Below are 26,492 nucleotides of genomic sequence, written 5' to 3' on the forward strand. Positions count from 1 at the left end.
GAAAACTTTTTGGGAGACCGAAATCAAATTGTATATTTTTACGATAGTAAAAATGCAATTTCATCATTTTAATAGCCTATATCTTTATAGTTTTTAAAGGATTAAATTAAATTTTTATCATTTTGAGGAGCCAAAGTATAATTTTATCATTTCTAATTTAAAATTTTATAAATTATAAAAGATCTAAATAAATTTTTTTTATTTTAGGGGGCCAAGGCCCTTGCCTGCACTCCTGGCTTTGCTACTAGGCACAACAAGATCATTAAATAATAATATTTTAATCAAAATTTTTGTTAAAAAATGATTTGACCATTTTCTAAATGCTAATAGTCAAATTTAGCTCAAAAATTAAACTTTAATGACAAATTTTGCCACTAATATTTACATGTTTTGTCAAAATAACCCTAATTATATTTTTGAGTCTTTTTTTGGCCGTTAACCTTAGGTTTTTTTTCAAACTGCTTTTCAAACAGATTTAATTAAAGTACCATTATAAAAATTAATGTGGATGATGTGGAATATTTTAATGACATGTAATTTATTACTTAGGTAACCCGATAAGATAATTACATGTGAAAATAATAAAATAAATAAATCATACATGAAATTAAAAATAACTCTTAATTTAAAGAAAATAAACCTAATTATCTAAAAAGGTTTTAAAATGAATGCATACATTTGTTTACAAAGAGGTTTCAAAAAGATAATTAATAAATCAAACCGAAAATACTAAATATGTGCATTAATTTAAACTTTTTGTAGATAATTACGCTTATTTTTTAAATTAAGAGTTTTTTAACTTTATAAATTATTTATTTATTTTATTATTTTCACATGTAATTATTTTATTGGGTTATCTAAGTAATAAATCACAACTCATTAAATGTATGAAATTCTACGTCATCCGTTAACTTTTAAGCTGTCTCAAATCATTAAAAGAACAATTTGGAAAAAATAATAAAGGTTGATGATAAAAAAATACTAAAAATTAAATTAAGATCATTTTAACAAAATATGTAAATATTATTGGCCAAATTTATTATTAAGCCAAAATTAAAAATCAATTTAACAAAAATATAAACGGATTGAATTTGACCTTAACATTTTAGAAAATCATCACCAATCCAAATTGGTTCGCTTCGTATTTTTTTTGTATTTCACTAATTTATGTGTAAAATATTTATTTTTATATTTAAAAATATAGAAATCAAAACATAATTGTAAAATTCAATTCATATAATAACGATTGTTTTTTACGAACAGAATTGCTTTTCAGTTTTCTTGATATTATTCATTGATCTCTTCCTTTTATAACGAATTAATAAATTTAAAGTGACTCGAGAACATAAGCCGACCTTAGCTCAGTTGGTAGAGCGGAGGACTGTAGTTGTGAAAGCTGTTATCCTTAGGTCGCTGGTTCGAATCCGGCAGGTCGGATTATTTTCCTTCTTTTACTTGTCAGTTCCTATCCGAGATCAATTTAATTCTCTCCATTATCAATTTTATCAAATAAATGAAGTCCGAATTTTACTAGGTAAAGTTAGTTTTAATTTTTCTACTAAAAATTGTTTTAAATATTCATGTATTATGTGGCTGAAAAATTCAATCCTGTAATTTTCTTTCAACCACACAATAGTATATATATTTGGAGATAACTGGATTTTTTAATGGGCTGAATTGGATAATAAATTAATTAATTAGGTACAAATTATAATGATTAAATAAATTTAAAACAATTTTTAATAGAAAATTAGAATAAACTTTACATAATACTCATAGTGGACAAGTTAAAATCCTGAAAATAATATAACACATGATATATATTATTAACAAAGCAATCCATCAAACACAAAAATAGCGTCGCATAACCTCAGTATTCAGACAAACCATAGCAACTACTTATTTACTTCAATGGATCAATATATGAATTCGGCTACGCAGTTCGTGGTGCAAACTTCACTTCTAAGCCAAAATGTGAAAGTTATTCATTAAGGAGTCTTTGAAAAGACTTAAAAAACCTGAAATGGTAAACAGGGCGCACCTCATCAGTATAACGAGCCGCATCAGACTGTGTTTTTCAGAAATACATCTGACGAAGCATTTTTGTCAAGTGATGCGCGAGTTTCGGGTGCTAAATTTGACAAAAAGTAGTAAAAATGATTTAAAGGTGATAATTGAAGGGAAGAAATACCTCGCAGCTCAGTTCTGCATTTAGTGTAGCAGAGTTTCTTCAAAACTTCCATTAATGGCTGCTCTAATGAGCTTCCTTACGAAAAGATGTTTAACATACAACGAGCTGATGATGACAAGGAGGCTGGTGTCCACCGAACCCATCATTGATTCTCCTTCTTTTGCTCAAAGACTTGGAGATCTTCCTACAGATCTTCTTGATACTAAAATTAAGAGCGAAGTTTACCAGGTAGTCTCATTCAGAATTGTTTGCAATTAATTATTTTTGTTTTTTCCCCCTTCCTTTTGGTTTTTGACCTTTTCAAGGTTGTTTTTACCTTAAAGATTAGCGTATTCCCAATATCCCATGATCTGAGAAGGTTGTTGGATGCTTAATTATTTTTAATTTCTTTTTATGCAATCTTCTTCTCTTTTGGGTTTTCCCATTTGTTTTGTTCTAAACAATTCTTAAAAATGGATTTTTTTTTTCTTTTTAAACAGATCGTTTAGCAAGTTTGTCGTGTAGAACATAGTTACTTCACTGAATTGCCTTTTAAAGTTTAAACAATTCCTATATCTGTTGGTTTTGCTTTGCATTCCAAATATTTATTTACTTGAAGTAGTGAATTAGTAGCTCTGCTAACAAAATTCTGTCTTATTTCCTTTAAAAATGTAAAAAATCCAAGTACCATCATCTTTTTTTTTTTTTCATTTCAAAGTGAAACATAATGTAAAAAGTGCAAGGATTATCTTGGTGAAGACATTCAATGAAGTGAGCATGCATGGGGTAAATTGGAAGTTCAAGGATGGCTAAGCAGTGATTAACAGTCAAAAGTCTGTATAATCTGCTAATTAATTAGGCTTTGCAAAAAAGAAATAAAACTAAAAGAAAATGATAAGATGTTCAGTGACGATTATCTTAAGATTCTGCCAAAAATCGGTATGTGGATGGTCAACACCAGAGCATGCTTAATTCATAAGAGGAATAGTCGTCTCCCTGTTTATCTCTTAAAAATTTGAAATTCTTGTTTAAATGAAGTTCATTCTTTATATGAGAATTGGTTCTTACATGTTTCAGTTAATTGGAAGAACACCTCTTGTTTTTCTTAATAAAGTAACTGAAGGCTGTGGTGCATACATAGCTGTGAAGCAGGAGATGATGATGCCCACTGCTAGCATTAAAGACAGGTACTAGTTGCTTCCGAGCCCTTCATGGCATTTGGAACTTTATGATTTAGTATTAGTTTGAAGTTTTAGAGAAGTAGAGTTTGTGATACAAGGCCAAATCGAAACTAATACACACTTCTATATCAACAGACCAGCATTCTCCATGATTACCGATGCAGAAAAGAAAAACTTAATTTCTCCCGGAAAGGTTCGGCTTTTGCCGAAGGGCATCATTAAATTGTTGATGGAAACTGTGAATTCCTATATGATTTGAACTTTGATGTTGAGTGGCTTTAATTTCTACCCCCTAATACATTTTTCAACTTTATGTTAGACAACTCTGATAGAGCCGACATCAGGTAACATGGGGATAAGTATGGCATTCATGGCAGCCACGAAAGGTTATAAGATGGTTCTAACTATGCCTTCTTACACAAGCTTGGAGAGAAGAGTCACCATGAGAGCATTTGGAGCTGGTTTGGTTCTCACAGATCCCACGAAAGGGATGGAAGGAACTGTGAAGAAGGCTAATGAACTTTTGGAGTCCACACCGAATGCTTTCATGTTGCAACAATTCTCAAATCCTGCCAACACTCAGGTACACTCTTATATCATATTTTAATTCTGCTTCACTAAGAATTATACTTGGGTTAGCTTTTCTAAACCATATGCTGATAATTACTAGATATAAGTTTGTCTAGTTCTTTGGACTGACACTGCAACCTTGGTCAACTCTGTGTTTAACTCTTGCTTTCCAAATATAGATAAATTACTTAATCGAGTTATTTCGAACTGGAAAAATAGGCGCATTTTGAAACAACAGGCCCTAAGATATGGGAAGATACTCTTGGTAAAGTTGACATCTTTGTAACGGGAATAGGGAGTGGTGGTACTGTTTCTGGTGTCGGACAGTACCTCAAATCCCAAAATCCTAATGTTAAGGTAAATTAATTACTATTTCCTTCCAAGTTCAAAATTTGTAACAACAATAACCTTGTTTTATTGTGTTTCATTTAATTACTGATGTACGATTTTTTTTAAATGATAGATATATGGAGTGGAGCCTGCTGAAAGTAATGTACTGAATGGTGGCAAACCAGGTAAACTTTGTGCTATATTATTTCTACAATGATTGAAATTTCAGAATTATTTAAGTTAGAGCAATGTCAAGCGGTTATGTGTTGCCAGTTTTTCTATTTCTTTTATCAACCCGGTAAACTGATTAAGTAAGGAATTACCCGGGAAACTGGAGATAGTAAAGATAATGACTTCATTTAACACGAGTCTTTGTCATGGAAGTTGCATTTTCTTATCAATCACAACAGGTCCTCATCATATTACTGGTAATGGAGTAGGGTTCAAGCCAGATATATTAGACATGGATGTAATGGAAAAAGTTCTTGAGGTAAACGATACCCTTTTTCTTTCATTAGTCTGAGAAATATACTTCTGAAAATGGGGAGGAAGGGGTGTCAAATAAGAACCTAGTATCTTTTGCTGAATTTCTAGTCCTTTTGGGTTTATGCTTGGATATCCTATGACAGGTCAGCAGTGAAGATGCAGTAAATATGGCAAGGGAATTGGCACTAAAAGAGGGGCTTCTGGTAATAACCTAAAATCATGTTTTGATTCGCTTTTGTCGATGCTTCTGTTTATAGATCATAACATTACATTCTATTTCACTTGAGATAAACAGAGCTTGTTTGTGTTTACTACTGTCAGTAATATGCTAAACGACTAACTATAAGTAATATTAACTTTTGCTGACCATTTAGTATTGTTTGTTGGCTTCTAGGAATGTGAACGTACTTTTTAGAAGAATCTTCACAAATCGATCTTAAGGACTGATAACTCGAAATTATTCTTTTCGTCTCGTATCAACTTTTGTGGAATGTAGGTTGGAATATCATCCGGGGCCAACGCTATTGCAGCACTCAGACTTGCAAGAATGCCTGAGAACAAAGGCAAATTGATTGTGGTAAGCACTTCCTCACAAGCTTATATATAATTACCAACATTATTCAAGATGCCAGTAGTGTTAGCATGTTTTGAATAGCAATTCTAAGTCGATAATCAAAGGCTTTAGCTTTGGGATTGAGACAAGTTCTTACCTAGTGTTCCTTTTTTGGTTCTGTAAAAAAATAAAATTCAGACAGTTCTTCCAAGTTTTGGGGAGCGATACTTGTCGTCAGTCCTGTTCCAAGAACTAAGGAAGGAAGCTGAAAACTTGCAACCGGTTGCAGTTGACTAAATGCTTTTTCAGGGTACATGTTAGGAAGCTCCCTTGGGAAAACAAAAGCTCTATCTGTTAATACCAAATGTTTCAACTGAAACATTGGCATCTATTCTTATTATGAATCTGCTGTGAACCCATTTTTTCAGTTTCCATGTTTAACTCTGTTTGAAATGAAATCAATAATAATTGGACGTGCACTGTTTTAATCCATGAATAAAACTCTAAATATATTCATTAATGTTTGGAAGCCACAATCTAAACAAATACTAGTTCAAAATATATCCATAAGGAAACAAGAAACACATTCGACACAAAGATTCTTCATAAAAACTTCTCCAGGAAACAATGTCTGGATGTAACCTTTTAAGGATGTCATATATTGTGCCTTCACGTTGCAAGCAAAACATGGGTTACCTTAATTGTTCCATCCCGACCATGAACGTGTGTCTTGAAGATCAAATCTTGGTCTAGACAAGCAATGTATCTGTAGACTGTAAACGTACCACCAACAATGCATTTATATTTCAATCACAAATATTTTCCCTACCACCTTTAATTGCAAGTATAATACAACATTCAACATGTTAAGCACTTCTAACGCTTTTTTCGATTTAATTTCATCTAAAGGAAAAAAATATTACGTAAACTATAATAACTGTCGGTAATCACTCAAATTTTAAAAATTACATAATAATCACTATTGTTTTTAAATTGTTATTAACATATCAAATAAATTTAATAATATAAATTCAAATCTTCAATGCACTTTAATTTTTATTGTCCTTTTTAATTTATCAAATAATTAAAAATTCCCAATAACTCAAAACAATATCAATTCATCACCCCAAATTCGAATTCGATTAGGTCTATTCTACGATTCATTTTATTGTTAAAATATTTAAAATAATTTTATATTTTAATATTTGTATATTTATATAATTAAATTTAAATGATTTTAAAATCTTACAAGTTTCCACCCCTAGGTTGAGACTTATTTAATATGTAATTTTAAAACTTAAAATTTTAAAAATCACTTATTTATCTATGTATTTTCTATTTAATTTTTAAAACTTTCCATTTATAATTATAAAATAAAAGAATTAATTACACGTAGAAGTGATAAAAATATAATTTTATCTCAAATTAAATATATATAATTAAATTAAAATTAAAATATTTAATATGTATTTGTAAGAAAAATACTAATAAAAACAAAAATAAAAGACAAAACACAAACAAAATATAATTATCATTTGTAGCAATTTTTAAATAAAAATAAACATACAACAAATGAGGCCTTAATGATAAGGTACTCGAGGTTGCAAGAACTTTGAAATAATATATTTGAGTCTAATTCTATGAAAATTATGTGTGAGTTCTTTATACATATTATTTTAATATGTCTTAGTGGATTCTGTATAAATTTATTCGATATAGGTTTTAATTTGTCCCACCATGTGTGGATTTTGTATAAATTTATTCTAATATATCGAACTTTATAAAGATTAATTATAATTATAATTATTTAAATGTATTTTTTATAATTGTAATTGTGATTGTACTTGTAACTTTTTAAAAAATACATATTGTAGAGCTCAAATTTTGTCCGGGCCCAATAAGCAGAGCCCAAAATACCAATCATCCAATTAGCACCCTACTAAACCGACCACTATACTAAACCGACCACTAACTCCACCACCCACTTGCCACTAACTCTACCACCCCACTTGCCTGCAAAAAGAAAAAGGAACCAGTTGTAAAATTTGGCTATAAAAGCCATTCAAAACTATTGTAAAATGGTTTTTTTTTGTGATTAATCAAAGATTAAAACAACAGAGGTGTTTTTTTTGTCTATTCTCGTTTTAAGTTCTTTGTTTGTTCATTTTTTTCCTTTGAATTTTATTTTGTTTTTTATACGAAAGTAAAAATAAATGGAAGAAGCTTACCTATTTTAAAATTACGAAAAAGTTTTTTGAGGTCAATTTGATGTCTTGATGGCAACGACGACTACTCGTGGGGGACCGATGGCCGGATTTAGAAGGGAGGGAAAGAGCGTTATTATTATTATTATTATTATTATTATTATTATTATTATTATTATTATATATTTATTACCATTATTTATTTTTTATTATTATTAGTAACATATTGTTTTTTATTATTTTATTATTTTATTTTATTATTATCATGGTTCTATATCAACTAGTTTTGTATTGTTATTACTACTATTATTATATTTTCATTCTATTTATTTATTTACCTAAAACCTTATATTCCTTTATTTTATTTTATCATTTATTTATATCTTCTTATATAATATTTTTCCTATATTATTATTATTATTATTTTTATTATTATTATTAATATATTATTATTATTGTCTTCTATTTTGTTGTTGTTATTATTATTTTAATCGTTATTACTATGTTTATAGTTCTTTGTTAGCATTATTACATTATTACTATTATTATCGTTAATTAATTCTATATTTTCATTACCTCATATATTTTCTTTTTATATTTGCTATGATTATTATTACTATTATACTTACATACTTTCATCATCCTTATATATATATATATATATATTATTTTATTTTCTATTTTTACCATTAATATTATTATTAACATATTATTTTTTATTAATGTATTATTATTATTTGCGTTATTAACTATGTTATTTTATTATCAATTTTTGATTGTCTATGTTAGTTTTAAAATTGGTCCATCTTGTAGTTTTCATGAATTGTTTTTAGTATTTGTATTTTGTAATTTATTAGCGCGACATTTTATTCACAAATTATTGTTTAAAATAAAAATGCATTTCGTTTAATTATTTCTTTTTATTCAAAAGTTTTCAAAATAAGGCAATACTCGGTATTTAGCATCTTCGAGAAGATTGTGCCCTAACTTACTGGGTTCTAATTTTCCTCGTTGAATCTAAGTAACCAGGTACCCTTTTTCAATCAAAACGTATAAGTTTCAAATAAAAGCTTATTCTCAGGAATTCGAGGTGTTGTGTCCTAACTCACTAGATATGACATTTTGTATCCCGAGATAAGGGTTTCTAAAAAATAAGAAAATATTTCTTGTTTGGAAATTCGAGAAGTCGTGCCCAATCGTGCTGAGTTTCGATTTTTTCGTTCAACCGAATAACTGAATATCCTTTTGAAATTTCTTCCATATTCTCTTAAATTAAAACGAGACAATATTTTGTGTTTGGAAATTCGAGAAATCGTGCCCAATCGTGCTGGGTTTCGACTTACCATTTGACCAGATAGCCAAATATCCTTTTGAAATTTCAAATGCACGAGTTTTGGAAATTATAAGATGATCTTGTATCGAGGGTTTGAAATGTTGTGTCCTATCGTGCTTGATATGATATTTTATTCATTCTAAGCGAGAGAATCTCAATATCCAAATCAAGTTATCCAAACGTTTTAAAGGAATTGTATTGTAAAATCTTTTTCAAATTTTCAACATTAGGACTTTAATTGATCAATACGGTACAAATTTTGGGCGTTGCGAGGGTGCTAATCCTTCCTCATGCGTAACTGACTCCTGAATCCGTTTTTTAGTTTTTTCGTAGACCAAAAATATTATTTTAAAAAACCGAAATGCTTTTTTAAAATGATTGATCACAAGGTGACTCGATCACACCTAAATAAAAAGGATTGGTGGTGACTCCATTTTCGTTTTAAAGTCGACCTCCGTTTTTCAAAATAAAAATGGTTCAAGCAGATATATTAATTGAACATGATATATTATATCGGCAAATAGTTATGATTATATTAGAATATAATGTTACATTCAAAAATTACTAGAGTACAATGAAATTTATAATTTAATTTAATAATAATTAAAATATTTTTATAATAAATTATATATTTTAATTATTTTAATTAATATTTATTAAATATAAATATTTAAAATAACAAAAAATAGCATAAATAAGTAATCAATAAAGATAAATTTGTCATTTTATTTTATAAATAAACCTTTGGTGGAAATTAAAGTGCTTTTATCAAATATTAAAAGAATCTAAATTTAATTGCGTAAGTTTAAGGTAACCTGAATCGAGTGATTGATGAATTTACCAAATGAGTGACTACGCGTTCATACCAAATTCTAAGAGAATTTGAATACTTTTTCAATTAAAGTAACCTAAAGTTATAATTTGATTGCGTAAGTTTGAGGCAACCCCAAACAAGTAGTTGATAAATTTACTAAAAAAGTGGCTACGTGTTTATATTAAATCTTAAGAGAATTTGAATATTTTTTCAATTAAAGCAACTTGAGATTAAAATTTGATTGCGTAAGTTTGAGGCAACCTAAATCGAGTGATGATTGATAAATTTACTAAAAGACGGACTATGTGTTAATATTAAATCCTAAGAGAATTTAAATACTTTTTCAGTTAGAGTAACCGGTTAAAATTTGATTTCGTAAGTTTGAGATAACCTGAATTGAGGGGTTGATAAATTTATTAAAAAAATGACTACATGTTCATATTAAATCTTAAGAGAATTTGAATACTTTTTCAATTAAAGTGATATAAGGTTAAAATCAAGTTGCGTAAATTTGAGGTAACCTGAATCAAGTGATTGATAAATTTACTAATAAGTGACTACATGTTTATATCAAACCTTAAGAGAATCTGAATAATTTTCCATTTAAAACAACTTAAAAGTTAAAATTTGATTGTGAAATAACTCAAATTGAGTGATTGATAAATTTATTAAAAGAACAATTATGTGTTTGAAATGATCGTCATTCTAATCATTATATTGTAAAAAAAACATTAAATTAAGTAAATTAACTTTTTTCTGGTAAATATAAAAAAATTAGCCAAAACTAGTTATACTAAACTTAATCTTCAATAGCTAAAATTCTCATGACACGATAAATATTGTCTTTAAGTAAATTCATCGCATATATTGGTGCATCCACATGAGTAAAATAACTTTAGCTCCATGAATTTTGTCATCAAGTATATATTGAAATGTTGGGTCTGGTAAAACTATTTTATGCACGAAGAAAGGAGAGAGAACTATTTTATGTACTAACTACAGAGAAAGAAAAAAGAATCAAAACGTAGTGGCCACGTGTAAGGCATTTATTGGCTGAATACTTTATGAGATTACTAATTTAGTATTTGTTGAGAGTGAAGTCAAATTTCGCGTGTAATTTTGAGCTTTGTAGGGGGGTATATCCGGTAACTAAAACCTAAAATCATTAAAACGCGGGGTTAAATTTACATATTGTACCCTTTTCCGTAAATTTCTAACCGTAGGCAAATCACCAGGTCCTAGTGGACCTCACCTATAGCCAGCAATAAGCACCGAAGGCAAAACGCAAATCAGAGAGCATAAATGAAAGGCAAAACGCAATAGGTCCCTTCATCCCTCATTTTACTAAGAATAGGGGAGAAAAGGAAAAAAGGAAATCTGCAAAAAAGAAAAAACGAAAATTTCTTTTAAACCTCCAGAGGGAAAAAGAATTTGCAAAATTGCGTGAAAACTGAGAGAGGACGAGATCAGTTGTGAGAGGGCAGAGAGTCGAATCATCGAATTTTTTTTAAAATTTTTAATTTTCGTTTCCGTCAAATTCGTGTTCTCACTTAACTCATCAAGATCTACCTTTCAATTAGACCGAAAATTCCGGATTTCTAGAGAGAGAAACAAAAACAAATTTCAACTATTTCCTTTTTGTTTTTAGTTAATTTTTTTATTGTTAATTTTCTTTTGAACGTTGGGATCGGAGGGAAAAAGGGGTTTTATTAAAATTAATAAAGTTTTTTTTGGAGGGATTTGAGTTGTGATATTGGTAGGTTTTTTTTTTCTTGAATTTTTGTGGTAATAATTTGGTTTTTGCGGGGAACTATAGTTAAAAAAATTGGAGTTATTTTTTATGCAATCTGGTGGTGGTGGCGGAGGTGGGCCCAGCCGGAACCCTGGGGTGGGTCCGGTAGGGCGGACCGCGTCCACATCGTCTGCAGCTTCGCCCTCTTCCTCGTCATCGGCCGTTTCAGCCCCTCACTTCGGATATGATTCGGTGCAGCAGCAACAGCAGCAACAACAACAACAGCAGCAGCAGCAAATAGCGTCTAGGCAGGTATAGGGTTTACGAAATTTCAGTCAATGTAATAGACATTTGGTTGAATTAACCCGTGATTTTAGGAACTCAGTATCTTTTCGCGAGGGGCTGTGATGAATTGGTGAGTGTGGCGGGTATTGGGAATTTTAATTTGGTATAATAGAAGCAATTTCAGATGTAATTGCGGTAGTACACAAAGTCGATTAGTTAATTATCAGTAATTAATTTTTTTTTTTTTGGGGGGTGGGTTCAGAGAAGGTTTTATTTAGTAGTATTAAGCTCTTGAGTTCCAAGTGTCAAGGGGTTCAACCGTACTCCGCTCTTAGGTCTTTCGAAGAGGAACAAAAGCCTTTGAATTCAAACTTTGGGGCAGAATTTCTTTTGTATACCCCTATATTTAAGTGCACCTGAAAATTTTCTATCTTTCCGTTTGAGAAAACTGATAAAAGAATATATGATTCTTTGTTTGAAGTATCTAGTTTACTCAACCCTCTCTCCACACTACATTCGGCTACCGCAAAAAGAAGAAGAAAGAGAGTACTAGATAGTGATATGGAGCTTTTCTTTAAGCTCTCCAATCAATTAGGATCTATGTGACCATCATGAATCCATCTCATTTGTGTTTAGATAACCTGATAGAATCTCCTGATGTGCATAGTTATTCATCAGGAATTTTGTTATTTCCATGGGTTATTCAGTGGTCATATAGGATATTCCCAAAACTGAATTTTATGCCGTTCCATGGATTACCTTTTTGGTCTGTATTAAATGTCCATGGCCCTAACTCCTAGATGCTTTAGTCATAGCAGGTAGCCTGCTGAGACTACTATTCTTTCTTCTTTACCTTTTTAGTTTTTAAGGATGTCATACCCTAATTAAAGCATGGGTGGTTTGTCCTTGCACTCTTGTTTATATGGTGAACTTACCTAGTGGCTCCACATTCCATGATATGCTTACCACTATGACTTTGTTACCCTGTCATAGGATGTGAAGTTTACTTTTGAACAACATACTGTGATATTGTTCGATTCCTTTCGTTTCCTCAATGCAATTGGATGCTAGTTTAAGATTAAGCATTTGTTTGAGAAGTTCATGCTTTATCTTTTTGCGTTAAAATTTGTTCTTGCAGTCATTACAACAACAACTATTTAGAAAACCTGAAGGAAATGAAGCCATCCTAGCATATCAAGCCCGTGGTCTTCAAGGTATGATGGGTGGGAACAATGTTCCTTCATCTCCAGGCTCCATGCAACCGTCTCAACAGTCCAGGAAGTTTTTTGACCTGGCTCAACCGCATGCTTCTGCTCAGGACAGCCAGCAAAGGAGTCAAGGTGTGGATCAACAAATGTTGAACCCTGTTCAGCAAGCATATTATCAGTATGCTTACCAGGCTGCTCAGCATCAAAAGACACTTTTAGCACAGCAGCAGGCTAAGATGGCAATGTTGGGCTCTGCATCTCTTAAGGATCAGGACACGCGAATTGGAAACTTGAAAATGCAGGAACTTATTTCCATGCAAGTAGCTAAGCAGGTTCAGGCATCATCCTCTAAGAACACATCCGAGCAGCTTGATTGTGTTGAAAAGCAGATAGAGCAAGGACCAGAGTCAGCTTCTGAGCAAAGAAATGAACTCAAGGCACCTGCCCAGGCTACAGTTGGTGGAAAATCAATGCCTGGAAATGTTTTGAGGACAATGCAGGCACAAGCTCAGCAAACCGTTCAAAACTCAGGAAACAATCAACTCGTTATGGCTGCACAGTTGCAGGCATGGGCACGTGAGCGTAATATTGATTTGTCACAGCCTGCAAATGCCAACTTGATGGCACAGCTCATTCCACTCATGCAGTCAAGGATGGCTGCCCAGAAAAAGACAAATGAAAGCAATATGGCACCTGTGCCTGTGTCCAAGCCGCAAGTCTCTTCTCCATCAGTTCTAAGTGAGAGTTCTCCCTGTGGTAATTCATCTAATGATATATCTGCCCAGTCTGGTCCTGCAAAAACCAGGCCGACAGTTATACCTAGCCCTTTTTGCTCAACTTCCAGTGGTGGGGCAGTTGGTGATGCTAAGAACATACCAATGCAGCAGTTAGCTATTAATGGCCGTGATAACCAATTGCCTCCCAGACAGACAGTAGTGCACGGGAATGGGATGCCTCCTATGCATCCTCCACAATCATCTGCAAATATTAACCAGAGCATTGATCCATCTTTTCCAGCAAAAACTTCATTAGGTGGCACAGAAACACTGCAAATGCAGAATATCAAACAGTTAAGTCGACCTTCTCCACAGCCTGCTGCTCCTAATAATGTGGGGTCAGTTAACAACACACCATCGCAAGGGGGAGCAGCTAGCAAGATGGCACAGCAACGTTTTGGTTTCACTAAACAACAACTTCATGTTCTCAAAGCACAAATACTAGCATTTAGGCGCCTGAAGGTATACTAACACCTCTCTCCCCACCCTATCATTGCCTCTCTGACCATTTATATGTTTCACCTTTGTACCAATTGCTTGGAGTTCACTAATAAAAATTGAATGGATTATGCTGATTTTGGTGGTCATTGACAGAAAGGAGAAGGTACACTTCCACAAGAACTTCTTCAAGCCATTATACCCCCAGCACTTGAGCAGCAGCAGCTGCAGTTTCCTCCGCTAGGTGGAAATAATCAGGACAGAAATGGTGGAAAGAGTATAGAAGATAAAGGGAAGCATTTGGAATCTAATGAAAAGGTTTTGCAGGCTGGGCCATCTACTGATGGACAGAATGTTATTAAAGAGGAAGCTTATGCAGGAGATGAAAAAGCAACTGCATCAACAGCTGATATGCAAGGTGTGTCAGCCACTGCCAAGGATTTTTCATCCGCGTTACCTGCCGCAAAAGAAGAGCAGAAAAGTTCTGTCTTTCCTGCCAAGTCTGACCAAGAAGTGGAACCTGTTCTTCCAAAAATTCCAGTTAGAAATGATTCTAGTGTGGAGAGAGGAAAGTCTGTCGCACCACAAGTTGCTGCATCTGATGGAGGGCAAATTAAGAAACCTGTGGAAGCAAACTCAGCGCCCCAGAAAGATCTTGGCCCTGCCAGAAAGTATCATGGACCACTATTTGATTTTCCCTTTTTCACTAGGAAGCATGACTCTTACGGCTCAGCAATGCCTAACAATAATAATAATCTAACACTGGCATATGATTTCAAAGATCTTCTCTTTGAGGAAGGGATGGAAGTCCTTAGCAAGAAACGATCAGAAAATTTAAGGAAGATTGGTGGCTTACTAGCAGTAAACTTGGAAAGGAAAAGGATTAGGCCAGATCTTGTTCTGCGACTGCAGATTGAAGAAAGAAAGCTTCGACTTGTAGATCTGCAGGCACGTTTAAGAGATGAAGTTGATCAGCAGCAACAAGAGATAATGGCGATGCCTGACAGACCATACAGAAAATTTGTCCGCCTGTGTGAACGTCAGCGTATGGAGTTGGCCAGACAAGTACAAGCCACGCAGAAGGCCTTGAGAGAGAAACAATTGAAATCCATCTTTCAGTGGCGTAAGAAGCTCTTGGAGGCTCACTGGGCCATCCGTGATGCAAGAACTGCTCGCAATAGGGGAGTTGCTAAGTACCATGAAAGAATGTTACGGGAGTTTTCAAAGAGAAAAGATGATGACAGGAACAAGAGGATGGAGGCCTTGAAGAATAATGATGTTGAAAGGTACAGAGAGATGTTGATTGAGCAGCAGACAAACATCCCTGGTGATGCTGCAGAGAGATATGAAGTTCTTTCATCATTCCTGACGCAGACTGAAGAGTATCTTCATAAACTGGGAAGTAAGATAACTGCAGCCAAGAATCAGCAAGAAGTGGAGGAGGCAGCAAATGCTGCTGCTGTTGCTGCACGGTTGCAGGCAGGATATCTTGAACCCTCCCTCTCTTGTAGCCCCTCTGTTTGTTTTTTTAGGATTTTTCCCCTTCCGAGTTCCTTTAAAATGTTTGGACTGAGTTATGAGCTAATAGAATATTACACATACTTCCCCTATCTGTATGTTTAGGTAGATTCCAGTTCACTTATTTTCTCATTTTCTACTTCTTGACAAAAGGGTCTATCAGAAGAAGAAGTTAGGGCTGCAGCAGCTTGTGCTGGAGAGGAAGTAATGATAAGAAATCGGTTTATGGAAATGAATGCACCCAGGGATGGTTCATCTGTTAGCAAGTAAGTTATTTTTTTAATTCTATTACAGTACATTTCATTTTTGATAAGACAGAAGGGGGGCTTCAGTCATTAAAGCATGAGTGGGATGGGATGTAAATTTTGTGACAGTTAGATGGGGCTTATGCATTAACTTCTCTCATGTTCTTTAGTTCAATAACTATCATATCATATGGTCTATTTAGATTTAGCATTTATTTTTGGTTTATCCTTAGGACATGTTTTTTTTTCTTCTCAAAGGCCACTGAATTTCTGGCAATATTAGTTATTTGTCATTTCTTGTGCTCATCGATAGGTACTATAATCTTGCTCATGCCGTGAATGAAAGAGTCATAAGGCAACCATCAATGCTACGAGCTGGAACATTACGAGATTATCAGCTTGTAGGTTGCTTGTTATATTTAAAATCTTGAGTTTCTCTCCCATCTTGTTGGTTTTTGTCCCGTTCAATTTGCTACTATTTAATCTAGCTAGCTAATATTTTCATTTCATCTGTGTATTTTATTTTGTAGGTTGGTTTACAATGGATGCTTTCTTTGTATAATAATAAACTAAATGGTATCTTAGCTGATGAGATGGGCCTTGGAAAGACTGTTCAGGTATTTTGATTTTAAAAAATTGTAGTTATAGCAACACTGCAGTTTCATATGTTATTTGGGAGTTGGAGAAGGTGTTAGGATTAATTAGAGTTGCATTTGTATTTTTGGTAGATGCTTATATTATACAGTAGGGCTGTTGTTAACTTCTTAGGTTTTTCCTTATTGTGCAGGTTATGTCATTGATTGCTTATTTAATGGAATGCAAAGGAAACTATGGTCCACATCTTATAATTGTTCCAAATGCTGTTCTGGTAAATTGGAAGGTTAGTGTTTTTATCTTTTTGCTTTATGTTGATAGGTTTGACATTTTCCCAATATCGTTAAACAGAACTAACTGAATCCTATTTTGCAGAGTGAGCTGCATAATTGGCTGCCATCTGTGTCATGCATATATTATGTTGGAGGAAAAGATCAGCGTTCAAAATTATTTTCTCAAGTAAGAAATATAAGTTTGTGTTGTTCTTTCAAGGGTCGAATTTTGTTTAAACTTTCTTTTGGTTTGCGTGTTTCATAGGAGGTTCTGGCAATGAAATTTAATGTCCTCGTGACAACTTATGAATTCATCATGTATGATCGATCAAAACTTTCTAAAATCGATTGGAAGTACATTATAATTGATGAAGCACAGCGAATGAAAGATAGAGAATCTGTTTTAGCTCGTGATCTTGATAGATACCGCTGCCAGAGGCGGTTACTTCTTACTGGGACACCCTTACAGGTTAGTTAAGGCCCCTCTTTGATATGTTTGGAAATTGAAAATTTTACACACTTGCATATACATGCAGGCTCTTCAGGCTCACTTTATTATGTATGTTTGTGTCTGTTTCTATGATTTTTTATTTGATGAGTTGAACATTAAGGTTCTTTTATGCCACAGAATGACTTGAAAGAACTCTGGTCACTGTTAAATCTTCTCCTTCCTGAAGTGTTTGATAATCGCAAGGCATTTCATGATTGGTTTTCACAACCATTTCAAAAGGAAGGCCCTACGCATAATGCAGAGGATGATTGGCTTGAGACGGAGAAGAAGGTTATCATCATCCACCGACTTCATCAAATCCTGGAGCCTTTTATGCTTAGACGTCGTGTTGAAGATGTGGAAGGTTCCCTCCCTCCAAAGGTTTGCTGTTGTTGCAGTTCTATTTTAATAATCACTTATCATACTGCTGTTTGTAATGATGTTATTTCGTTATCATACTGCTATTTGTAATGGTGTTATTTCATTGGCTGATTGCAGGTTTCAATAGTTTTAAAATGCAGAATGTCAGCTTTTCAGAGTGCCATTTATGATTGGATAAAGTCAACTGGAACACTTCGAGCTGATCCTGAAGATGAGAAGATCAGGGTTTCAAAAAATCCACTATACCAGGCAAGGGTGTACAAAACTTTAAATAACCGGTGTATGGAGCTTCGGAAGACTTGCAATCATCCTTTGCTTAATTACCCCTATTTCAATGACTTATCCAAAAATTTCCTTGTGAGGTCTTGTGGAAAATTGTGGATCCTAGACAGGATCCTAATAAAACTGCAAAGAACTGGGCATCGTGTATTACTCTTTAGTACGATGACAAAGCTTCTGGATATCTTGGAGGAATACTTGCAGTGGAGGAGGCTTGTCTACAGACGTATTGATGGAACAACTAGCTTGGAAGATCGTGAATCAGCTATTGTTGACTTCAATGGCCCTGACTCTGAATGCTTCATATTCTTACTAAGTATTCGTGCAGCTGGACGTGGTCTAAATCTTCAATCTGCTGACACTGTTGTTATATATGATCCTGATCCAAATCCTAAAAATGAGGAACAGGCAGTCGCTAGAGCCCACCGAATTGGACAAACAAGGGAAGTCAAAGTCATTTACATGGAAGCAGTTGTTGACAAAATCTCTAGTCAGCAGAAGGAGGATGAACTAAGGAATGGAGGTCCAGTTGATTTTGAGGATGATTTTGCAGGTAAGGATAGATATATGGGATCTATTGAGAGCCTCATAAGGAATAACATTCAGCAGTATAAAATTGACATGGCTGATGAAGTAATCAATGCCGGACGTTTTGACCAGAGAACGACTCATGAAGAGAGACGTATGACTTTAGAAACATTATTGCATGATGAGGAGAGGTATCAAGAAACTGTCCATGATGTTCCTTCTTTGCACCAGGTAAATCGCATGATAGCAAGAAGTGAAGAAGAAGTTGAGTTGTTTGATCAAATGGATGAAGAACTGGATTGGACAGATGAGATGACTTGCCATGAAGAGGTACCTAAGTGGCTTCGAGCCAGTACAAAAGAAGTGAATGCTACTGTGGCTACTTTATCAAAAAAGCCGTCCAAGAACATTTTATTTACTGCTGGTGTTGTTGGTGTCTCAAATGGAATGGAGTCAGAGAGAAAAAGGGGGCGACCCAAGGGGAAAAAGCATCCAAACTATAAGGAAATAGATGATGACAATGGGGAATACTCTGAAGCAAGTTCTGATGAGAGAAATGGTTATTCTGTACATGATGAAGAGGGAGAAACTGGAGAATTTGAAGATGAAGAATTTAGTGGTGCTGTTGGTGCACCCCCTCTAAATAAGGACCAGTCTGAAGAAGATGGCCCACTAGGTGATAATGGAAATGAGTATGCCCAGGCTTCAGAACACATTAGAAACAATCGCATACTTGAAGAAGGTGGTTCTTCAGGATCATCATTGGACAGTCGAAGGCCAATGCAGATGGTGTCTCCTGTTTCTCCTCAGAAATTTGGATCTCTCTCCGCGTTAGATGCTAGACCAGGTTCTGTTGCAAAAAAACTGGTATGCTTCGTTTCCTATAATGATTTGTAATTATGGCATTTGTTGATTTCTGCTACTCTGACAGTATGTTAATTTTGGCAGCATGATGAACTTGAGGAAGGTGAAATTGCTTTATCTGGAGATTCTCACATGGACCACCAGCTATCTGAAAGTTGGATTCATGATCGTGAAGAAGGTGAAGATGAACAAGTTGTCCAACCCAAGATAAAACGAAAGCGTAGTATTCGGGTTCGACCCCGTCTTACCGTGGAAAGGGCAGAGGAGAAATCTGTCATTGAAGTGCCTCATCTCCTACATGGAGAATCATCTTTGTTGCCTTCACAGCTGGACCAAAAGTACCAATCACAACTAAGGATTGATACTGAGACAAAACCAACTCGTGAGCGGAATGCTTTCAGGCTTGATCCAAATGATTCATCTTCTAAAACGAGGAGGAACTTGCCTCCAAGAAAAATAGCTAATACAACTAAGTTGCATGCATCACCGAAATCTGGTAGAGTGAACATGGCCTCTCCTGCAGAAAATGCTTGTGAACCCACCAGAGAAAGTTGGGACGGTAAACTGGTTAATACAAGTGGATCGTCAAATTTTGGTGTGAAGATGTCTGATGGCATCCAAAGAAAGGTATACTTGAACTGACTACAATGCTAGTGTCTGGAATGTGATCTGTTTTTTACCTTAAAGTTTTAACTGTCTCTCGATTCCTTTGAGTGATAAGTTGCTGTTGCTTGTAGTAGGCTCTGATCAGTTGCTATAGCTATGATCCTCCTTAATAATATGTTCTATCATTTGTCCCACCTGGTTGTTTGCCGTGTCCATCTGTGTTTGAGCTTTTTAGAATCAGTTTTCATTTTATTTGGTCTTGAGGTCATTGAAAATTTTCAAGGTTGCATATGTGGAGTAATTAGACGCTTGTATGTCAAAATATCTTCCCTTTAAACTTTTATGAAATGGTTCACCTTTGACTTGATACTCTATTTAATTGCTCATGTACTGCATGCTATCTTGTGATATTTGTTAATCAATTAATTGACTAGAAAATTCTCATATTTCCAGTGCAAAAATGTGATTAGCAAGCTTCGGAGGAGAATAGATAAGGAGGGCCAACAGATTATACCACTTTTAACAGATTTGTGGAAGAGGATTGAAAATTCAGGCTACATGGGTGGAAGTGGAAGTAATCATTTGGATTTGCGGAAGATTGATCAGCGTGTTGACAGATTAGAGTACAGTGGAGTTACAGAGCTTGTTTTTGATGTGCAGTTAGTATTAAAAAGTGCAATGCAATTTTATGGGTTTTCACATGAGGTATGATTTCTAATTAACTTTGGCCTTCAGTATCTTTGCATGTTAGAACACAAACTTGCCTTTGCGTGATTTTTGCCATGGATAGTCTTTCTGGAAGCAATTACTTTGGAAGCTTTTCAAAGAGATTTTTATGTTTGTGCGCTTGAAGCTTTTATCACTATGCAAAATTTTCCAATCTCCTTACTACCAATTGAACTCGTATCTGTTTCTGTAATGCTCTCATTAATGTCCTGATCTGTATACTTACTATGGAAATGTAATTGGGATTTGCAGGTCAGATCTGAAGCCAGGAAAGTACATGATCTGTTTTTTGACTTGTTGAAGATTGTATTTCCAGATAACGATTTCCACGAAGCTAGAAATGCTCTTTCTTTCTCTAGCCCAGTATCTACCTCGAGCTCTGGTCCTTCTGCAAGACAGGTAGCAGTTAGCAAGAGGCAGAAGCCAATAAATGAGGTGGAATCTGATCCAGACCTAACTCAAAAGACATTGCAACGTGGATTCCCTCATGCTGGTGAGGAAACAAGGGTTAGAGTGCACATGCCCCAAAAGGAATCGAGACTTGGGAAAGGAAGTGGTATTATCAAGGAACATCAGCAGGATGATTCTCCTCTAACTCATCCAGGGGAGCTGGTTATTTGCAAGAAAAAGAGGAAAGAAAGGGAAAAGTCTATAGCAAAGCCTAGGAGTGGATCAGTTGGCCCTGTTTCTCCCCCGAGTATAGGCCACAACATGAGGAGTCAGGGTCCAGGATCAGTCTCCAAGGATGCAAGTCTTACCCAACAGAGTAGCCATCAGCAAGGTTTGCCCAATCAGCCTGGTCATCCCTCAAAAGGTTGTGGTGGGAGTGTTGGTTGGGCCAATCCCGTGAAGAAATTGAGAACAGACGCAGGTAAAAGGAGACCAAGCCTTCTATGACATTCTAGAGTATCTCAGGTAATGAAAAAATATTTTGTTGCCATTGACTCCAAGCACTGAGTTGTATTTTATGGCTCATCACGGCCTGTACAATTGCAATTAGATCATACCATTAAAGTAGTGTAGGTTCATTGAGCCCTCGTTGTATATCGGTCTTTTTCTTAGGTTCAATCAATGCAATAGTTTTCGTATCTGCACCTTGCAGGTATTATTGTCTATGTGATAGCTGACACCTTTTTTAAGTGCCCTTGTTGCAATACCTATTAGAGAAAAGTGGTAACAGGTACCAATGGAGAGGCAAAGATCTATTCACGTGAAAGATGAAGCGTTAGCAGCACAGGCTCCATGAGTTGGATTTAACCCTTTTCCTTGTAGTTCAGATGCTGAAACTTATCTTAAGCAGCCCGTAATGAAGACGTGCCCAAGAAGGTTATCTGTTGAAATTGAGATTTATTTAACTTGATTTATTCTGTTACAAGTTCAGACTCCAAATTTCAGTATTTATGATGTCCATTCTTATTTCAAGCTCCGATTCCCCTCCCCCCCCTCCCCCTCTTTTTTTTACAGAAATATTGGTCCCTGTTAGAAATTGTACCGATCAAAGCCATTTTGGTGTTACTAATATATAAGCCCTTTTATGAGTGATCAATCCTCTACTCTTTGAAGAAGTAATTTAATTCAACAAGTTGATGCGACTTTGTGTAGTATTTGCATAAAAACCAGGTGGTTCAGTGAGTTACTCTGTTTTGGACTGCCGATCATAAAATAAATTGTACATGTCATAGATGCCGAAGGTGTTCAGTTATTGGTCACTGTTACATACATGAAAGGACGAAGGTTCGCACTAATGAATCGATTAAATTACACATTTATTCATGATAAACTAACTTTTGTTATTAAATATCATTGAAAATGGTTGAAATTAGTAACATTTTTACTTTATTTGATATAGTAATTTGAAAATTATTAAAAATGTTTGTGAACCAATTAATTTTATAATTGTTTTTAGATTTTAATTAACACGATCGTATAGAGATCAAACGTTGTAATGTTCACTTAGTGATAGCATTCTTAGGAATTATATTCTATTCAAATCTCAACATATGTTCACTTAGTAAGAACATTCTTAGCAGTTATATTCTATTCAAATCTCAACATAGGAAAATACCAAATGTCACTTTAGTGCTTGTACTACGTGTAAGTTGTGGATTTAGTTTTTGTACTTTAATTTTATCTTTTTTTAGTCCTTATACTTTCTTAAATTTGAAATGAGTCCTAATCAAAACTATAGCTGTTAAATTCTGCTACTTCCAAATCTTGTGCAAGAAACATTTTATCAAATATATAAATCATGTTGACTTCATATTTTCACATGTTACTCACAAAAAAAGTCACATAAATTAGTTACTAGATTTAATGGTTATTGTTTAAATCATGATTGAAATTTCAAAATTCAAAAAATATAGAAAGTAAAAATGAGCAAATCGGAGAGCAAATAATCCATGAAGTACGAGACTAATAGCAAAATTTGACTAAACAAATTTAATTGCTTCCACTTAGGATAAGACTAAAATTTCAAAACGCAAAAATTACATGCACTAATAATCAAAGTAAAGTATAGCAACTAAATCCACAACTCATGTATAATACATGAACTAAAAGCAAAATTCAACTTTTCAAAAAACACGATTCTTTAACTTTAAACACTAACAGCGGAAATTTTTAACCCATAAACAGAGATAAAATTTTGCCACATGTCCAACATACAACAAAATGTCAGCCTGCTTGCGGTGATAATGATGAGAAGACTAAATTTATAACACCCCTTACTCGACCCGATTGTCAGGTAAAGATATTGGGATGTCATATTTATTGCCAAAACAACTATAATAAACATATCAATTAACCATCCATAATGCATGTATAATATGATTTACTAACTTAACTGAGCTTAAAACAAACTTTCGAAAGCTTTCTAAGTGACCAAAAATTGATCCAGGACCAAAGGGTAAAGTCCAAGCCATCAAGAGCTCATCGAGACTATACGATTTTTCACATCGCGACCTCAAGGTATTTTTCATCGCGCCGTGATTCTCTGACTTGAGCTCATCACGACTTCAACAACCCGACAACGTGGCCTCAATCTCGCACCCCAAAAACCTGCACGCCTATAATTGCATACATGGTTCATAGTAATCCTAATAACCAACAAGCCATTCAAGGATACAAAATTTCAACCTTGAATTTTCAATTCAATTTCAAATCATTCCAATTCCATTTACAAAATCAACAAAATGAATCAAGGCATCAATGCTTCCATCAAATTCATCCATAATACATCCAACATATTCCTAATGTATATGCCAAACTAATACCCAAAATTAATTTGAAAGGTACGCGTTAAGCTCACAAGAGCTTAATAAACATATCAAGAATTAAACAATATATTTAAAATTTATTCACACATACATACACATATATATAAACGTGTTTATATAATACTATCATTAATCTTTATCATCATGCACAATTTTGTTTCAATAAAAATTATAATATGGCATCAATTCAACAAAATACAAGCCACTTATCATTGCCACTTTAATGTTCCCTTACCTTTTTAACTCAATTATCCGATTGTAAACTTAATAAAACATAATAGGATGTACGAAAATGTCAATAAGATACATTGAAGTGCCACTAACACTTGCACCGTAATGTTACTATCGTTTGCGTACTTAATCACTTTCCTAATGACATGCCATTTATATCTTACTAGTTCTTTATATTTAATCTATTGCGTTGTTGCCACTGTTATTGCTAGTTCTTCATTGTTATTGTGGTGTTGAAATGTGATTTTCAAAAATCCTTTTATAGTAAGTGATTTTGAAAAGTGTGATAAAAAGTCCCATGAAAAAATGTAATTTGTTAACTTTTAATATTCTCAATTACTATCAGAACTTGTGGTTAAAAGTTAAAATGCATGTTAAATATAATATATTTATTTCAACTTACAGAACATTATTTTAAGGGGCATAATTAGGAGGGTTGGCAAGGGCTTGGTCCCTCTAAAATGAAAAAATTTTCATTTAAGCCCTTTAAAATTTTAAAATTTTTAAAATTTTAAACTAGTAAAAGTAAAATTATTGGATGTCTAAAAAAGATAAAAATTAAATTTAATACTTATAGACTATTAAAATGGTAAAATTACATTTTACTATAATAAAAATACAATTTAATTTCAACCCCTAAAAAAATTTTCTCCAAAAAAACATCCATAACAATGGTCACTAATATGCATGCAAAACTCAAGTACTTAGAAAAGTATTATGTATTTGTGAAAAGCATGCAGATGGAAGCTACTGCTGAAATTTGTTGTGCACTCTTCGGATCATAATATGGAGGGAAAAATGAGAAAGTTAAGATGCTATATGGAAAGAGTCAAAGGATGGCCATTGCTTCTATTCTGCTGAAAGAACCCATCTTTTGAATACATTTCACCATTTTGAAAATTGGAGTATTTTATTCTTATTTCTGTTGAATGTTGTATCCAAAATTCTTTTAAAGGTCTCTTTCATTACATGACCAAAAAAAGACACAAAAGTTAACGCATTGTGTATGCATTTCTAATATAAGATGTTTCTAAATTCTACCCAGAAATTCAAAGCCAATGTTCGACCCAAAAGTGAAAAAACCTCGTACAAGTTGTCAACAAACAAAGTTTTAACATACCTTAGCTTGATGTTTTGCTTATTACCACCTAATTGTCCACTTTAGAATTACCACTGCTTCAAAATAAAAAATAAAAAAACCGACTGAAATTCCGGAACCATGTGATGGTTCACGTTTGAAGTTGAGAATCGGTGCCCAAATACTGACTAGCTCTGTAATTAGTCACCCTTCGTTAGGATCCTCCCAAATTATCCGACCTGATAAAATAAACCCATTTGCTTTCCTCCGGCAACGACGCTGCGTGTACCATCCTCTCAACCCGTTTATTCATTATCTCCTTCTCCCCCACCGCAATTCTCGCATTTAGAAACGGCATTGTACACTTTTCCTTGGCGAAGCCCATGCATTTTTCTTTAGCGGCAACCAAACAAGCTTCTAATTCAATATCTTCGCAGCGCTCTCTTTCCTTTAAGTCCATTGATTTCCAACCAATCAAGGACTGCCACCAAGGGGGTTTGCACTTGTTGGAAGCAGTGATGGCGCACCCAATTCGTGCACCTTCCTCGCATTGAGATATGATTTTGGATTCGCAGGATTTGTAAGCGGCGGCCCAAGAAGGAAGGTCTTTGAAGGCAAGGATGTATGGACTAGATGATGGGTCGTCGGAAGTTCCGGCCGGGATTGGACCACGGAGTAATAGGAGGGGGCGGTCGAATTTTATAGTCGTTGAAGAAGTGAAATATTCCTCCAAATTTTGGGGTAATGAAGGGTCCATGCCTCAAGTGATACCAAAATATTTAAGGAAAGAAAAAAAACAATACCAAAACTGTAAAGTCAAATCTTTTGAAGTTCATCTGAGCTGGATGGGAATAAACTCCTTTCATAAAATATAATTCAGTTGATTTAAGCTTTGATTTTCAAGCTCCAATAAACTTATTTATAAAGCAACAACCCCAAATTAATTGTCCTGTTTATAAAACTTTTATATTAATCAAAATTAATAAATTATTATAAAAATTAAGGTAATTTTTTTTCTTTAAGTTGGTTGTTTTAAATTTTTTAAATAATTTGAACAAATAAAGATAATTAATTACCATGCAAATATCTTTTATCAATTGTATGATAAGATTAAATTACTTTAATTTTTCTAAACATATCAATTTACTTAATATTAATATTAAAAGAGACTGAAAAATATTTTTACCTAAAATTAAAAAAAATTCAATTACTTCAAAATAAAAGGGGCAAACTTCATAAATTTAATGGTTTAAATTTAAAACAATATCATCAATAGTTTTTTTTATGGTATTCGTCATTACTGATCTGCTACTCGATTACCCGAA

At 33.9% G+C, this 26,492-nt stretch overlaps 3 protein-coding genes and 1 non-coding gene across 8 annotated transcripts; 3 read left to right on the plus strand and 1 right to left on the minus strand.

Moving 5' to 3' along the window:
* The first annotated feature begins 1,350 nt into the window (after positions 1–1,350).
* On the plus strand, positions 1,351–1,437 carry TRNAY-GUA (transfer RNA tyrosine (anticodon GUA)). The gene is given in 2 exon segments: positions 1,351–1,387; positions 1,402–1,437. It is a non-coding gene; the product is annotated as a tRNA-Tyr (tRNA).
* A 402-nt stretch (positions 1,438–1,839) lies between these two features.
* LOC108473708 (bifunctional L-3-cyanoalanine synthase/cysteine synthase 1, mitochondrial-like) lies at positions 1,840–5,791 on the plus strand. 5 transcript variants are annotated; one of them, XM_017775425.2, is made up of 10 exons: positions 1,840–2,419; positions 3,248–3,357; positions 3,487–3,544; positions 3,671–3,934; positions 4,141–4,278; positions 4,385–4,436; positions 4,662–4,741; positions 4,881–4,940; positions 5,234–5,314; positions 5,489–5,791. In XM_017775425.2, the coding sequence occupies exons 1-10, from the start codon at positions 2,246–2,248 to the stop codon at positions 5,585–5,587; spliced, it is 1,116 nt and encodes a 371-aa protein (XP_017630914.1). In that variant the 5' UTR covers positions 1,840–2,245; the 3' UTR covers positions 5,588–5,791. The 5 variants fall into 5 exon arrangements, with proteins under 5 accessions (XP_017630914.1, XP_052877766.1, XP_052877768.1 ...); XM_053021806.1 differs by having other exon boundaries at positions 4,692–4,741; XM_053021808.1 differs by lacking the exon at positions 5,489–5,791 and having other exon boundaries at positions 5,132–5,257.
* A 5,010-nt stretch (positions 5,792–10,801) lies between these two features.
* LOC108473363 (ATP-dependent helicase BRM-like) lies at positions 10,802–21,671 on the plus strand. The gene is made up of 14 exons (XM_017774875.2): positions 10,802–11,685; positions 12,797–14,104; positions 14,237–15,559; positions 15,752–15,864; positions 16,157–16,244; positions 16,374–16,460; positions 16,631–16,723; positions 16,813–16,896; positions 16,975–17,178; positions 17,338–17,580; positions 17,698–19,254; positions 19,336–19,878; positions 20,311–20,562; positions 20,836–21,671. Exons 1-14 carry the CDS (start codon positions 11,482–11,484, stop codon positions 21,478–21,480), a joined length of 6,744 nt encoding a protein of 2,247 aa, XP_017630364.1. The 5' UTR covers positions 10,802–11,481; the 3' UTR covers positions 21,481–21,671.
* A 3,356-nt stretch (positions 21,672–25,027) lies between these two features.
* On the minus strand, positions 25,028–25,924 carry LOC108471453 (uncharacterized). The gene has a single exon (XM_017773069.2). The coding sequence runs from the start codon at positions 25,922–25,924 to the stop codon at positions 25,382–25,384; it is 543 nt and encodes a 180-aa protein (XP_017628558.1). The 3' UTR covers positions 25,028–25,381.
* Positions 25,925–26,492: the final 568 nt, after the last annotated feature.

Source organism: Gossypium arboreum, chromosome 11 (assembly GCF_025698485.1).
Source record: "Gossypium arboreum isolate Shixiya-1 chromosome 11, ASM2569848v2, whole genome shotgun sequence".
In the NCBI taxonomy this organism is placed as follows: domain Eukaryota; kingdom Viridiplantae; phylum Streptophyta; class Magnoliopsida; order Malvales; family Malvaceae; genus Gossypium; species Gossypium arboreum.

Excerpts from the sequence above, each read along its gene's own strand:
- LOC108471453 (XM_017773069.2), bottom strand. The coding sequence starts at position 25,924 with ATGGACCCTTCATTACCCCAAAATTTGGAGGAATATTTCACTTCTTCA.
- LOC108473708 (XM_017775425.2), top strand. The coding sequence starts at position 2,246 with ATGGCTGCTCTAATGAGCTTCCTTACGAAAAGATGTTTAACATACAAC. Across the intron at positions 3,935-4,140 it reads CAAATCCTGCCAACACTCAG|GCGCATTTTGAAACAACAGG; the intron begins GTACACTCTTAT and ends CTGGAAAAATAG. Across the intron at positions 4,279-4,384 it reads CCCAAAATCCTAATGTTAAG|ATATATGGAGTGGAGCCTGC; the intron begins GTAAATTAATTA and ends TTTAAATGATAG.
- LOC108473363 (XM_017774875.2), top strand. The coding sequence starts at position 11,482 with ATGCAATCTGGTGGTGGTGGCGGAGGTGGGCCCAGCCGGAACCCTGGG. Across the intron at positions 15,560-15,751 it reads CTGTTGCTGCACGGTTGCAG|GGTCTATCAGAAGAAGAAGT; the intron begins GCAGGATATCTT and ends TCTTGACAAAAG. Across the intron at positions 16,461-16,630 it reads GCCTTGGAAAGACTGTTCAG|GTTATGTCATTGATTGCTTA; the intron begins GTATTTTGATTT and ends CTTATTGTGCAG.